Source organism: Anabas testudineus, chromosome 4, assembly GCF_900324465.2.
Source record: "Anabas testudineus chromosome 4, fAnaTes1.2, whole genome shotgun sequence".
Taxonomy (NCBI): Eukaryota; Metazoa; Chordata; class Actinopteri; order Anabantiformes; family Anabantidae; genus Anabas; species Anabas testudineus.
This window is the reverse complement of record NC_046613.1, coordinates 23,789,462-23,802,551: the sequence shown is the minus strand read 5'-3', so window position 1 is coordinate 23,802,551 and position 13,090 is coordinate 23,789,462. Positions and strand designations below refer to the sequence as shown.

The window sequence follows — 13,090 nt, the reverse complement described above, 5'->3', positions numbered from 1 at the left end:
GTGTCCGTGTGTGCTTCTTACATGTCCTTGATAAGGTCGGGGAGAGCCGCCTCAACTTGTGTCTACCAAAAGACACAAGCTCCCTGGAGGGTGTCCTCCTGACTCCTATGGGACTCCGGGTTGAGGTGTGTATTCGACCCCGTGGGGAGTACTTTACTGCTGACGGGCTGCTCCCCTCTGTCCCACATGCACTGTGAACACAATACAGAGGGCAAAAGGGAACTGTAATCAATATATCACTGGCTGCTATTAAGCAAATTATAAAACAAAAAAAAAAAAAAAAAAAAAAAACATGTTAACATAAATAGAAAACAAACTATAGGACATCATGAATAAAAGACCATACTTTGCTGCCATCTTTTGGCAGGCAGACTCAGAGCAGGTATAAACGCACAACAAAGTAAATAGGATTGAATGCATATTTCCATTTACCTGTTGGCAGACGTCCTAATGATTTTCATTCTGCTCCGAAGCTTGAACCCACCAGGGGAGGAGGATGGGAGGGAGGCATGTTGAGGCAATGGGGAAACAAGTCCTCCTTTCACCACTTTGTTGCTTTTTTCTGGCGTCCAGTGGAAGGCAGATCTATGACGGGTGGCAGTTGCAGCTCCTGTCACTGCCACAGAGGTACCCTGTCCCCCTGCCTTCCATCGGTAACGGCTGCTGTGTGAGGAGCTGGTTCCTTTCTTTATTTTAGCAGAGGGAGTGGAGCTGGGTTTAGGTTTAATTATGGCCTCTCCATTTTCTTTGGGGGATAGTGATTTTGGAGGTGTCTTGGTTTGGGTTACAGCAGAGGTGGAGACCCATCTATACTTGGAGGTGACCAGGTTAGGCTTCCGGGGCAACTTCCTGGCAGGGGTTCTCTTACTGATTGTGATTGGGGAGCTTCCAGTAACTACAAGTTTTGAAACTGACATTGGGGAAGCCGTCACATTTTTGTTTGCGGGAGAGGAAAGGGATCTACTTTGTCTGTGCTCTGCTCCTCCTATAATCTGGCTTTTTACCCAAGTGAACTTAGATTTTTTTAAAAACGATGCTCTACATTGGGCCTGGCTTTTCTGAGATGAGGGGTTGAGTGGAGGTTGTTTTGGTACTTCAGACTGAGCAGAAAGTGGTGTTGTTTTGCCACTCATGAGAATTGTTTGGGTCCCTTGTCTTTTTCTTGTAGTGTGTTTAGTCTCAGTGCTGATTTTGCTGGACAGGGAAGGTTTAATCTGTCCTTTGGAGCTGCTCTGCAAACTGGTTGAAGTGTTGACCTTGACTGAAGAAGGCACTTCTGAAAAATCACTAATTTTCTTTCCTACTAGGACAACACGTCTGCTTTCAGTCTTCTGCTGAAGTTTCTCATCAAGCTTTTCATGTTGTGTCATACCTGTTGAGCTTAAAAGTGATTTTCTTCCTGCAGGTTGAGATACAGCTGCGCCTTGACCTATTTTACATGAAACATATGGGGGTGTTCCTGCATCTTCCCTAATCCCTGTGATGCTGCTTATCTGCTTCTCTTGCTTCAGTTTAGTAATATCTGACGATAAAGTGGCAGTTTGGTTTCTATCACTTTCCTGTGCTCTGCTGTGGCTGGGTAGTGAGATGCTACAAGATAAGCCTTGAGAACTACACTGTTCCCCAGAGGAGGAGGTAGAAGCTGAAGGATGCCCAATAGATGTTTGAGGGTTCTTGTTTCTCAGCGAGTAGGTTTTTCTCCAACTTCCATGGAACTGGGGAGCATACTGTCTCCCTGTAAATGATATGCTGTGACATCTGCCTCTGGCTGGTGTTGGAGCCTCATGATGCCTTTGCTCAACTCTTGCAAATGGAGTGTCACCATGGACACTCTTGTGTTTATTGATGAGATCTGGGAATAAAATTGAGTAATTGAAAGACTTTCACAAAAATGCTGTCCTTCCATATATTTCCATAGTAAGGCTGCAATTAACAACCATTTCCTAATCATAAATCAAAAAAGTATCATAAAATCAAAAAAAAAATTGTCTAGCTAATCCTTTACTCTGTCAGACGGATAATCCCTACTCGCCTGTTTAACATTTTTTGCAGGAAGTTTTCCAGCTAACTTAGAATATGGATACTGCACTTCACTACAGACTCGTCAGTCCCTCCCCCACATGACTCAGTCACCACCCACGTTATGTCCATCTTAGCAGATCAGGTGAGGAGAGAGCTGAACAGGCTTTATCCCACAAAGGCTGCAGGGCTAGATGGAATCAGCCTAAGGATCTGTAGCACAGGTGCTCCACAGGGATCAGTCTCCCTTCTTCTTCACCCTATATACTTCAGACTTCAGGAACACTGCAGTTGTATCCAGGGTGGAGACTAGGGAGTGGTGGACAGTTTCATGGGCTGGTGTGGACTCAACTCAACATCAGTAAAACAAAGGAGCTGGTGATGGAAATCTGGGAGTCCTGTCACCCCTCTCTCAATACAGGGGGAGTACAAAAATCTGGAAGTGTACTTGGACAATAAACTGGCCTGGACAAAGAACTCATAAGCACTGTAAAAAGGGCTCTGAGTCGTATGTACTTTCTAAGGAGCCTCAGGTACTTTAATGTCTGCAGCACCATGCTGCAGATGTTCTATGAGTCTGTGGTTCCAGTTTCATCTTTTATCTATTTGTTCTCATTCAACACTGGACTATTAAAACTGACCTATTTTTACATCTGCACTTATATCTTACATATTCACACATGTGCACATACTGAGTTTTCTGTATAGATGTTATTTTGAATTTATGTTTGTGTAGATCAATTCTGGTTGTGGTTCCCTTTCTTTCTATCTGAGTTGAGAACAACTGTAACAAGTCAAAACAATTATCTTTGGGAATAATAAAGTTTTTTTAATTGAATTGAATCTGGATATATTAATTAGGCACCGGTACCTGTGTAAACAATAGCCTATATTATTAAAAGCACATAAATATTTAGTTTTTTATAAATGTGAGTAAGGTTAACACCTTGTTTGACTGTAACGTTAACCAACGTTTGCTAATTAACAGTTTAGCTAGTATATTGGAGAGTAACAGTTGAAAGCTAACGGCTAGTCAACGGTTAGCTAACGTTCATTTACGAAATATCACAAAGTGTGGGTCTCACACCGTAATCACAGCTGTGAATTTAAAGTGTTTTTCTAAACGCCTGCTACCGATGAAAGTATCGACATTTAAAAAACAAGACTTACTTTGAAGAAGTTCAATTTGCCTCTTCAACGTTTCCCTCTCCTCCATGTTTACAACTGAATGTCAGCGTCATCAAACAGCGACGTAGATAGGCCTCTGTTAAATACGTAAGTTATACGGTCCAATCACAGCTCGCCGTTAGCTCGAGTTAGAGGCAGAGGGCCCTCAGTTTTACCTTGTAGGTTAACAGCTCATAATTAAGTATCTACTGCAACATTTCCCTGATTTGTATTTGAGTGTTGTTAGGGGGGATTTTATGGAGATGCAATGAGTGTTCTGTCAGTCAATTCAGTTAGTCAGTGATATCTTCTGTCCTTTACTTCAGGCCAGTGAGATGGATAGAACAAAATGACAGCCAGTAACAGACCCAACCACTAAATAACAGAGAGAAGAACATCCTGAAGGCATCTGTTTTCATAGGAACTATGTATTTGCCAAGAAACAGTTCCAGTTTTACATCGAAATTAACTGGGAAAACGTGACAGACTCACACACACACACACACACACACACACACACACTGTTCCAGAATGGAGCTGTTAGATCATAATAAAACCACTTTCAGCAACTCAAATATAATTGTAAATCCCATATTAACACAACACATGTGGCCTAACCCACCTAGCATATCTGCAGTTTATATTTCAAATTATTAATCCTAGGAAGGTGAGTGTCCTGCAAGGCCACGCTGAGGGCGGAAGAACCTCTGTGCATGGCATGACGCGTTGCAGGATGTCAACTGGTTTGAAAACAACATCGTCACTTGGAAATTATTTCTCACAACATTAAAGGTCTGTTCGGACGGAGAACATTGTTGGATATCAGCTGTTCGGTCTGTGTCCGACACACTTGGTTAACACGGGCTCCAGCGGACGGTGACCTGCTCCATGACGCCGCTGTGAAGTGAAATGAAAGGGGAAGTGAAACTTAACGAGGCGTCGGGTTGGAACAGGAGCGAGTGAAGATAAAACAGAAAGCAAACTTTAAAGTTGCAAAACAAGTGAAGGTAACGCGAACTATGTCACAGATTTCCATTTGAAAACGTTGGGGAACAGTATGTGAACTGTTACAGGTCGTTTCACTAACTTTTAACGTTCAGCGTTTGTTATTGTTAATTAACATTTCAGAAGCCTGTTGTCTCCAGCTAAGTGTGTCGAGAATTAGCTATCTGGTCAAAGTTGTTAGTGGATTTGTTGTTATGTTAACCGTGTGTGTGTGTATGTGTGTGTGTGTGTGTGTGTGTGTGTGTGTGTGTGTGTGTGTGTGTGTGTGTGTGTGTCTTTACAGCACCCTGCCACATCTCAGCAACATGTCAACAAAGTCCAGGTTCTACATCATAACAGAAAAACCTGCAAATCCTCAACACCTCAGCGCTGGACGCGTATGTTACATCCCTGAGAGCAAGTTCAAACTACGACCCAACATAAGTAGCTCTTCTCCAAAGTTGCCAGTCATCCCATTGGGCTCACATTCAGGATTACATTATGACATAGACATTAAGTGTATGAGTCCACTGTGTGCAGAGGAAGCTGAGCTGCTGCAGGCCCTGTCTGAGGACTCAGACAGACTGGAGTGGTTCAGAGACAGAGCTGCTCTTCGACAAGCACTAGGATTCACTGTGGGCACTGAAGTTCTTGTGGAGGAAGGAGGGAAGACTCTAAGAGGCATCATCCGATACATCGGGAAGATCACAGAGCCGAAATACCCAGATCCTGTTTCAGGAAGGTTCTTTGGGATTGAACTGCAGGTGCGACTTCAAAGTGTTTGTTCGTCACATTTTCTGGCGTTCCCCCTCTGGTTTCTGTTTCTGACTGTGGTTCACAGTCGTTTTGGTTCATTTGGTTTTGAGATATGTGCATTCACACTAGTACAGCAGCTCTGCCATGAATTCTGCTTGTGTACATTTTGTTGTACTGTGAGAACATTAAAGGTTCCCAGTTGTTCAGGTGAAGTTACCTGGAGAACCTCTAAAAATAATAATACACTCCAGTAAGACTCTAGCCTCCACTATGACCTCAATAGTAAACACAAAGTAGAATTATCATCTTCTATCTTCTGTCATCTATCAACATCAGTTTACTTCAGTTACACTAAGGTGGAGGTAGAAATTACTACCAAAATCATAGTGTGAGTGAATTAACCTTTTAAAGAGAAGATTGTTTATCATTCTGAAGGTTTCAGGTTCATTGATTGAGCTCTTAAACTAACAATGTGAGATTAATTAAAACGTCTGTTTTTCCCCCCCCCAGGGCGGAGACAGGGGGAAGGGACACACTGATGGACAGTTTAACTATAAGAAACTTTTCTCATGTGAGAAAAATTGTGGCATTTTTGCCCCATTCCCCAGCGTCAGGCTGTCGTCGCCCTCCTCACAGCCAGAAACAGAAGAGATAAGTCCAGGTGACAGAGTCACATACGTGATGGATGATAAATGTCGCCACGGCATGGTGATAGATGTGCAGGAAAAGGATGGACAACTTTATGTTAAGATCTCCACAGTGAGTGCATTTTAGGGCTGATTAACAGTTACTGGAAATGTTTTAGTTGAAGTTAGTCACACCAGTTGCTACAGGCTGTGGTAACTGGTTTCTTGTTATTTATTTATTTATACACTTACAATTTATAATTTACGGTATTTCTCTGAAATTTGTGGCAATTAACTTAAAAAAGATGTTTCATTTCCTAAAAATAAATTAATGAAACTTCCGCCATCCTCTCACAGCTGATAAGATAAGATAAGATAAGATAAGATAAGATAAGAAAAGATAAGATAAGATAAGATAAGATAAGATATATGCTTATATCCTTATCTACAGTGGCAAGAAAAAGTATGTGAACCTTATAGAATTTCTCAGTTTTCTGCATTAATTTCTCATAAAACATGGTCTGATCTTCATCTAAGTCAAGAATATTAACAAATATAATGTCCCTGAAATAATAACACACAAAAAAATCAGGTCTTCCCTTACTTTATTCAGAACAAGCATAAACCTGTGGATCAGACCTGCACATCATCCAGGAGGAATTTTAGCACATTCTTCCAGGCAGAACTACTTTAGCTCTGTCATATTCTTTGGACATCCCATGTGTGTGGCTCTCTTTAAGTCGTCCCAAAGGTCTTGGCACTTGGCCTCTTCAAAAGGCAGATTTAGTTTTTCTGAAGCCATTCTGTTGTATGTTTTGGGTCATTGTCCTGTAGCATCACCCAGCTTCTACAGAGTTTCAGCTGGCATACAGACATTCTCACATTATCCTGAAGAATGTTTTGATACACTTGGAAATTCATCTTCCCCCCAATCACTGCAAGCTGGCCAGGCCTTGATACATCAAAGCAGGCCCAAATCATGATGTTTCCTCCACTACACTTTACAGTTGGCATGATGTTTTCCTGTGACCTTTTTACACCAGATGTAGTGCTGTGTGTTCTTTCCAAATAGTTCAATATAGTTTAATCAGTCCACAAAACATTTTACCAATACTGCTATGGAGTGTCGATGTGCTCTTTGGCAAACATGAGGCAATTCTGTTTTTAGTAAGCAGTAGCTTCCTTCGTGGTGTCCTGTTATAGACACCCTGCTAGTTCAGTGTTTTACCTACTGTAAACTCATGGACAGATGTTAGCCAGTTCAAATGATGCCTTCAAGTCTTTGGCTGTTACTCTGGGTTTTTTCTTCACCTCATTAATTTGTTGTGCTTTTGGGGTCTTGGTAAAGTAGCCAGAGTCGTAAAGTGTCTCCATTTGTAGATTGGCGAGGCATAGCTCACAAAAGTGTATTATCCTTGTGCAGAGCAAACTCAAAAGGTTTGGGTGTTTTTTTTGTCTATCGAAGTAGCTCTAGTCCACACCCTCACAATAATTTTCTTCCCGTTTTTTTGAGGTCATAATTCAAATAAGGGTTCACATACTTTTTCCACTAGCACAGTGAGATTTTTATGGTTGTTCTCAATAAAGACATGTCTTTTTTTGTTTTTTATTTTATGCACATTATATTTTTTAATACTCTGGACTTAGATCAGTTCACATTTTATGAAAAATTAATGCAGAAAACCACAAAATTCCACAGTTCTTGCCGCTGTATGTTTATATTTTCTGGTTTAGCACAAAGTTCTCTAATAGAACCAACATGTTTTTTTTAGGCATTTTTGCCACAAAATGAACCATTTGCAGGATTTAAAATGTTTTCTGTTTTTGTTTCAAGGATACAGATGAGAATGGGAAGACAGGCGGTGAAATTAAAGTTCCACTAGACTGGGTTGCAAAGGAACAGGAGCCTACAGGTTTGAGCAACTTCTTTCATGATGGAATCTGATTATTTGTATATTTCCCATAGTTTGAACCCTTATGTTCTTTACTGTAGAGCCAGAGCTCATGGACACTGATAAATCTGCTGCAGAACCAAACACTGATGATCTGTACATGGATCTGAGTGTGAACTCTGTGGTAGAAGTAACATTGGGTAAAGGCAACTCTTATGGAATCATCCGCTGGATCGGCACTCTGCCTGAACGACACGAAAAAATGGCTGGACTAGAGCTGGTAATGTTTTTACTGTTGTAACAGAGGAAAACATGGAATCTTCACATGAAGTAGCTTTAGGAATATATATTGCGTTCAGGCTGATAATTAGGAACAACGTATTCTGGGGCTGATGATACTCTTGATGTTTTAACAATAGAAATGAGTACGTTTAACTGTATTTCCATCTGCAGGAGGAAGACTGGGGAGTGAGTGATGGTACCTTTAAAGATATGCGTCTCTTCAAATGTCCTGCTAAAAAAGCTCTGTTTGTGAAACTGAGCTCCTGCCGTCCTGACTCCCGCTTTCAGAGCATGTCAGCCAGTCCCCTGGAGAAGATGCCAAAACTGGAAGACACAGGTTAGAACAGGGCTGATCAGCTAACATCAGACTAGTTAGCGCCCACTTGTGGACACAGTGGGCCTGTTGGCAGCATTGTTGACTGCCCACTCATTTGAAAGGTGTAATATAGATTTGTAAATATATAAAAAGTATATTAATATTAATACTATAATACTGTATTTTTATGAACTATATATATTTATAATGTACATAAAATACTTAACATAAAGGTCAGCATTTGCTGACTGGTCCAGCTGGGGGCATCACTCCACCGGCAGTCATCAACAGCTCAACTGGCCTGTGGTGTAATGTATCATGGTTTTACACTATGTGTTTAGATGCACAGTTAACACTTTGTTTGTGTGTTAAAGTGGAGACAGATACAGGTCCAGGGAAGCTGGAGACCGTTCCTCCTATCAGCACTGAGCAGGTCCACCAGGTTCTGATTGGACGAATGAAGGGGATCCAAGGCCACTGTAACTCCTGCTACATGGACGCTGCGCTCTTCGGGTCAGGAGGATGAAATATGACGTTAAACTATTTAACATTAAGGTTTTCACTGAAGTTTAGCATGCTTTATGTCATTAACAATAGAAATTGCAGAAATTCAGTGCAGAGAATTCAGAACATGTTTGAGTGGCTAAATTATCAGTGTGAAAAACATTTTTGGACAAACTTTTCTGTGTTGGTGCATTTAAGGATCATATGCTGGACTATTAACTGAAGAAACAGCTAAATTCATATAATCTCTGGGAAGTCTGTGCTTGCTCTGGCTCCTGAAGACAGCTGGTTTTATATTTTAAAATGATGATCATGTTTAATGTACTTATTTTGTAGCTATTTTCAAATTAATGCAAGTGTATTTTTATAGCACTGGTAAAGGAATCTGAACTTGGAATGTGGACAAGCAAATTTACAACCTGTCAGTTTATTAGAGAACATAGTGTAGTTGTTTATGTCGTAACTCAGACTTTTTTTGGGCTTTCAGTTTGTTTTCCTGCTCCTCTGTGTTGGACTCCATGCTCTTTAAATCAACAACACTTCAGGACGCCCCAATCCAGAAAACACTGCTCTATGACATTGTCAACCCCCTCCGCAGGTCTGTGCTTTGATGCCGTTTATATAATGTTTAGTTTTCCTTTGTGGTACTGTGATGATGTACAAATGTGTCTGTGTGTTCTTTACAGTAAGGGATTTGTTGAAGGGCGGCACATCATGAAGCTCCGACAGCAGTTACAGAAACACGGCTACAGTAACTCCTTCACCACTGATGAGAAGGGTCAGCTTAACGTGGAAGCTTTAGATCAGCTGATGTGTTTTACTGCTGTAAAGCGAATGTTGATGTGACTGTTGTCTTTCAGACCCAGAGGAGTTCCTCATTGTCATCATGCACCATATCCTCAGCCTGGACCCTCTACTCAAACTGTAGGCCGCTTCGAATTATCACCACACACCGGCTTCAATACAGTGAAGCTTTGAAGGATGTTACATTCACTCTTCGCATGTTTCCTCCTTTGACATTTAGCTCAGCTGGTGGTAAATCGCAGGAGAGTTACTGCTATCAGATCTTCCTGGACCAGAACCACAGCCTGGTTCTGCCTACCGTTCAGCAGCTGCTGGAACATTCCTTCCACAGTACAGAACTCAAGCTGGAAGAGGTGAGATGCCCCTCAGTCAGCAGTTAGATAGAGCAACTGTTTATGTTGTACTAAGAGATAAACGTTTAACAAACAAACATGTATTTTCGAAAATAAGAGCAAGTGCCAGTAACTGGTTCTAAACCTCACATTAGCTGACGGCCTGTATGATTTAGGTGTGTTTCCTACCTGCTTTAATCACTATGTTAAAAAGTCTTTAAGAAAGATGCTCAACTGAAACCAGCCACAGCACAGATCTGAACTGATGCTTTCCCATGTTTAAGGCTGATATTTTTCCAGTAGATGGCTCTGTTGGACAGTTCTCTCAGCACATTTTCTCTGTGCTGTGATAATCATCGTATTTTATTGTCTTATCATTGCAGGTGCCCTCCTGCCTAATCCTCCAGATGCCTCGTTTTGGAAAGAAATTTAAGATGTTTGACAAGATCATTCCCTCTCTGGAGCTGGACATCACTGACCTCCTCACCGAAGGTAAACACTCATACACGCAGTGCGCACAGACTGACATGCAAAAGCACAAGTGAATACGACCTGTGGTGTTTGTGTTTCAGGTCCTCAGCAGTGCATACTGTGTGGAAACATGGCTGAGGAAGAGTGCACCCAGTGTTTTAAAGATTCTGTTTTCGGCCAAACAGGATTCAAAGTCTTCTGCAAGACATGCTCATCTCAGGTTTGGGTCATTAGGAAATCACATTGATAATGTCTGTTTTATAGCTGAAACACAGAGGATCAACTAACAAATGTCCATAAATATGATACATTTAATGATTCGTAACCATTGCTAAAATTCATTTACAAAGAAAAAAGACAGAACTATGAAATAAATGTCAGTAAACTCGAGGACTTGGTGATTAATTCCAAGCTGCATCTTAACTCCTGTTTTTTTTTAATATAATAGATAATTTTAGGAGTTAGTATGAACATGAGGCAGGTATTAAGTTGAATTCTCTGTGGTATTAAAGAGGTCTTGGGTGTAGTTAAATTAATATTTTACAGTATAATTTTTAGTTGGAGCACTTATGGTTTGTCTTTGTTTTCAGGTGCACTCTCATCCTCAGCGCCGGCTCCATAAACCCGTTGCTCTGGAAATCCCCACAGCTTACCAAGGTCGCAGCATAACTCACACTCTGACCAGAGACAAACTGGAGCTGTTTGCTGTGCTCTGTATCGAGACGAGTCACTATGTGTCCTTCATCAAATACGGACCAAAGAATGAAGACTGGATCTTCTTCGACAGCATGGCGGACAGACAAGGTGAGCTGTTGTTGTTTGTTTTTTATGAATTGTCTCATTGCCTGTATCATTCATACAAATCCTCTTTGGTTGATTACTTGTTGTCTTCAGGAGATAGAAACGGCTTCAATATCCCTGAGGTGCACGCCTGTCCCGAGGTTGGCATGTACCTGGAGATGTCTCCTGCTGAGCTGGCCAGTCAGGTGCCACGAGACATGAAAGGTGTGGCCAAACGTCTCTTTTGTGATGCCTACATGTATCTGTATCAGAGCACCAACATGTCCCTGTATCGCTGAGGGGACAGAGGAAAACCTCTTCTCATTCAGGAAATCATTTACTCTTCATTTAATTTCCTATTGCTTGATTGGTCTGCTGTTCTATTATGAGTGAATGGAAATACACATGAACATGTGTGTGCATATATTTCATTTACTTTTCTTGCTTTGGTGCTGGGACGCTGGAATAATTTATGACGGTATAGTTTTCTTACTTTGGTTTTGTACCAACTGATGTTGCTCGCTCATTTATTTTGCACTAATCTGTAAAGAGAAGAAATTGACAATCACAGATATGAAGATATGTGTTGCCAATAAAAAACATTACTGTAAATTAGGATCTAATACTTATATATTATATTAATAATCCTTCAAAGAAGACAGCATTTGTTTCATTACAGTTTGTCAAAAAAAGCGTTATTGTAAACATACAATGTTGTTCAATTAGTCATTTGACTAATGAGGGCCGAGGACGGTGGCTGGGCTAGTCACTTTATATATGTCATTAAAATTTGCTTCAGTTCTCTGGAATCTTGAATATTTAATATTTGAATTTCACCTCATTAAACATAGTTTTTCTGTGTGTGTGTGTTTTTATACGTGTTCCTGTCACCATGGGTACCACTTGTACCTTCACCTTCCACATCTTTTCCAGCTCTTCTTTCAGCTCTTGGTACTTCTCGATCTTCTCGTGCTCCTTCTTCCTGATGTTGCCACATCTGTCACTACAGCCTTGTTCTCCTGTTTGTCCACCACTACTATGTCTGGTTGGTTAGCTATTACCAGTTTGTCAGTCTGTATCTGGAAGTCCCACAGGATCTTAGCTCGATCATTCTCGACCATCTTTGGAGGTGTGTCCCATTTTGACTTTGGTACTTCCAGCCTGTGTTCCTGTACACTAAGCCGGCCACTTGGTTATGGCATTCCATGTATGCCCTGCCTGCTAGCATCTTGCATCCCCCTGTTATGTGCTGGATGCCTGCACCTAGGGTCCTGCCTGGTATGGTAAATCCCAGCCTCTATCGATCTTGTACTCAGAGCTTGCTCCTGTGCTGAAACGATTAGTGTCTTTGTGCTGTCTTTCAGTCCAGCTTTGTCCAGCCACTGGTAGGATTTGTCGACATCAGCCACTTCGTCTATCTGCCGGTGGTACATGCCGTGCAGGGATATATATATATTATCCTAAATTGTGGTCTTTTCCATGTATACTGTGTTTATTGCAAGGGTTATGTACAATCAGTATAATAAATACAATAACTGACCATATGTGTGTGTTTCCTGCTACATTTCTTTATTATGTAAGTGTCTATAGTATTAGGTGAAGAAAAACATGAAGGGAAACAACAAAAACTATTTGCTTAGCATGCAGCTGTGTCCATTGTCTCTCCCGTACTGACATTTACTAGGTGATAATAATTTGGATTTTAACTTCAAACAATCTTTACGTTTTATGTGTAGGTACAAATTCCATTTTATTTAAAACTGAAAAGATTTCACACTCCAGCAAATAAATAACCCTTGAAGCATCACATAGCTCTTTAGTTAAAGTCTAAGTTTTCGAGAGTTAGTAGTGCAGTTTTAGAAAAGTGGACTTATTCGTGGTGTTCCCCAGGGAGTAATTAGTGGTCCCCTAATGTTTAGTTTACTTGGTGGAACAGATATAAACATATTAAGCTTCACAATCGAAGGTAAACTGAATAATATTTACTATGTTATTATAAAGGCAGGATACATTATGCAAGAAGAATTGTAAAGGTCTGATTGTCTTTAACAACAGCCAAATTGTGATGGATATAAATCAGGGTCTGACAGGTGAGACAGGTCCACAGCAACAGGTCTTATGGAGTCAATCAGTGACAGGGGTCATGGGGAATAAAGA

The 13,090-nt window shown here is 40.9% G+C and overlaps 2 protein-coding genes across 3 annotated transcripts in view; one reads left to right on the top strand and one right to left on the bottom strand.

The window, feature by feature from the left end:
- zc3h3 (zinc finger CCCH-type containing 3) overlaps window positions 1–3,282 on the bottom strand; it is a 49,649-nt gene extending 46,367 nt beyond the window's left edge. For both annotated transcript variants that reach the window (XM_026345821.2, XM_026345822.2), the window contains exons 1-3: window positions 3,190–3,282; window positions 433–1,852; window positions 22–191 (exon numbers count right to left, since the gene is read on the bottom strand). In XM_026345821.2, the coding sequence (XP_026201606.1) occupies window positions 22–191; window positions 433–1,852; window positions 3,190–3,235 (1,636 nt within the window). In that variant the 5' untranslated portion in view covers window positions 3,236–3,282. The remainder of the gene's footprint in view (window positions 1–21; window positions 192–432; window positions 1,853–3,189) is intronic.
- Window positions 3,283–3,887: 605 nt separating this feature from the next.
- On the top strand, window positions 3,888–11,794 carry cyldl (cylindromatosis (turban tumor syndrome), like). The gene is made up of 15 exons (XM_026346178.1): window positions 3,888–4,193; window positions 4,475–4,934; window positions 5,437–5,685; window positions 7,387–7,465; window positions 7,546–7,724; window positions 7,898–8,063; window positions 8,417–8,555; window positions 9,034–9,144; window positions 9,233–9,324; window positions 9,407–9,470; window positions 9,571–9,703; window positions 10,066–10,174; window positions 10,255–10,373; window positions 10,744–10,957; window positions 11,048–11,794. Exons 2-15 carry the CDS (start codon window positions 4,497–4,499, stop codon window positions 11,230–11,232), a joined length of 2,277 nt encoding a protein of 758 aa, XP_026201963.1. The 5' UTR covers window positions 3,888–4,193; window positions 4,475–4,496; the 3' UTR covers window positions 11,233–11,794.
- The last annotated feature ends 1,296 nt before the right edge of the window (window positions 11,795–13,090 follow it).